Source organism: Orycteropus afer, unplaced genomic scaffold (assembly GCF_000298275.1).
Source record: "Orycteropus afer afer isolate SDZICR_OR568_19922 unplaced genomic scaffold, OryAfe1.0 scaffold00083, whole genome shotgun sequence".
NCBI lineage: Eukaryota > Metazoa > Chordata > Mammalia > Tubulidentata > Orycteropodidae > Orycteropus > Orycteropus afer.
Genome location: NW_006921670.1, coordinates 1,779,933 through 1,781,822, shown reverse-complemented (window position 1 = coordinate 1,781,822; position 1,890 = coordinate 1,779,933). Strand labels below are relative to the sequence as shown.

Sequence of the window (1,890 nt, the reverse complement as noted above, 5' to 3'; positions counted from 1 at the left end):
GCCCGGGGCCCGGCGAGCTGGGCAAGGTCAAGAAGGAGCAGCAGGACGGCGAGGCGGACGATGACAAGTTCCCCGTGTGCATCCGCGAGGCCGTCAGCCAGGTGCTCAGCGGCTACGACTGGACGCTGGTGCCCATGCCGGTGCGCGTCAATGGCGCCAGCAAGAGCAAACCGCACGTGAAGCGGCCCATGAACGCCTTCATGGTGTGGGCGCAGGCGGCGCGCAGGAAGCTGGCCGACCAGTACCCGCACCTGCACAACGCCGAGCTCAGCAAGACGCTGGGGAAGCTCTGGAGGTGAGCACGCGCCCGCTGCCGCCGGGGACCCCGCGGGCTGGAGCCAGGCTAGAGCCCCGACCCCCACAGAGGGCATCGGCTGGCTGTTCTCAGGGACAGCCGCCTCCTTGGATAGGACGGGATGACCGGGTGTGGGGACCGTGCCCACCAGTACCCCCTTAGGGTTGCGCTCGTTCCAGACCCAGGAACTCAGAACTCCAGCGGCCTAGGCTGGGGCTCCACACCCGGGGCAGGGGGCTGGACGGCGCCCCCTTGTGGTTGGAATTCTGTCGGTGGCAGGCGGGTGTGCCTGGGTTTTTTCCTTGGGGGAGCGAAGAGGAGAGAGAAGGACAGATGGGGTAAGAGGTCCACCCCACAGGCCTTACTAACCCCCTAACACACACGTTCAAGGTGCTTCTACCATCCAGGGCCAGTGAGGGCAGGGTGATGAGGTAGAAACACTCGCTAAAGAACTGACAACTGACGGCCTGGCCCCGCCTGGCCAGAGATGCAGGGAAAGTGGGGCAGCCAGACAGAAAACTGAGGGGAAGTCTGAGGAAAAAGAGGAATTCAGACAAGAGTCTTTGGAGGAAAGGCTGAGAGGTGGGGACGTGCAATGGAGTTAATATCTACCGCTGCTTGACCCATCCTGCCCGTCTGCCTTCCCTGACTGCCACCCTCTGCCAAGCTGAGGGCTTCCTCATCCCCTGGTGGACAGACATGCAGAAAAGACCTCTCCCTACACCCTGTCCCAGAGCCCCAGGCTGGCCTCTGTCCCTCCCTCCATCTACGGGATGGGCGTCATCTTCCCCTCAGAGCCCCACCCAGGGTTGAGTAACCTTCTCCCCCAGCGCCTCGGAGCTGGGACTGAGCACCCCGGCAAGGAGGAAACCTCGGCCACCTGCCCACCCTGGTTCCCTCAGAATACCGGGCTCCCTGGGCCTAGCCAGAGCCTCTGGGGAAAACATCCCCCCAGAAGGACCCTCACCTCAGCTGTGGGGCTCATCCTTAGGGATATGTGGAGCAGGGCAACATGTGCCCATTCAGGAGCCCCCGGGCATCAAGAGATGCAGCCCTGGGAGGCCACCTGACCCAGCCCACTAGACCGCCCAAGAATTAGGCCCAGAAGGACAAAGGAGCGAAGTTCATGGAGGAAGTCTGGCCAGAGCCCAGTCCTCCTGAGTGGTCTTCCCTCACACCACCCTTGGTGACAGCGTGGGTCACTGCTTCACTCTAAGGTGTGGCCAGGAAGTTAAGGGGATGAGGACAGAGGAGAGCAGGGGTGAGGCAGCCAGGATTTCAGGAAGTTTGGGCTTCGTCAGAGGAACCAGCCTCCCTTCTGTTGCTGCCCTCCCCTTTGCAGGCTCGATAGAGACAGGGTGTAAAAGGCCAAGGGCTCAGAGTGGTGGAAGAAGCAGGAGGGGCCCCCAAGAGACCAAGAGGGATTCACATCAGCTGCTCAGCCCTGTTCCTTGCCATGTGGTTTGCTGAAGGCCTGGTATGCCCCTTCCTGCTTGAACTCTCAGCCTTCCGCACTTCTGCCTGTCCTAAAAGGGCCCCAGCCCCAGGCTCACTGGCCAGTCTGCTTTTTGGACCCAGAAGGTCTAACTCTGTCC

The 1,890-nt window shown here is 62.0% G+C and overlaps 1 protein-coding gene across 1 annotated transcript in view; it reads left to right on the top strand.

The window, feature by feature from the left end:
- Positions 1-1,890, top strand: part of SOX10 (SRY-box transcription factor 10) — a 109,739-nt gene that overhangs the window by 102,005 nt on the left and 5,844 nt on the right. Inside the window, exon 5 of the mRNA XM_007941753.1 lies at positions 7-295. Coding sequence (XP_007939944.1) covers positions 7-295 — 289 coding nt within the window. The remainder of the gene's footprint in view (positions 1-6; positions 296-1,890) is intronic.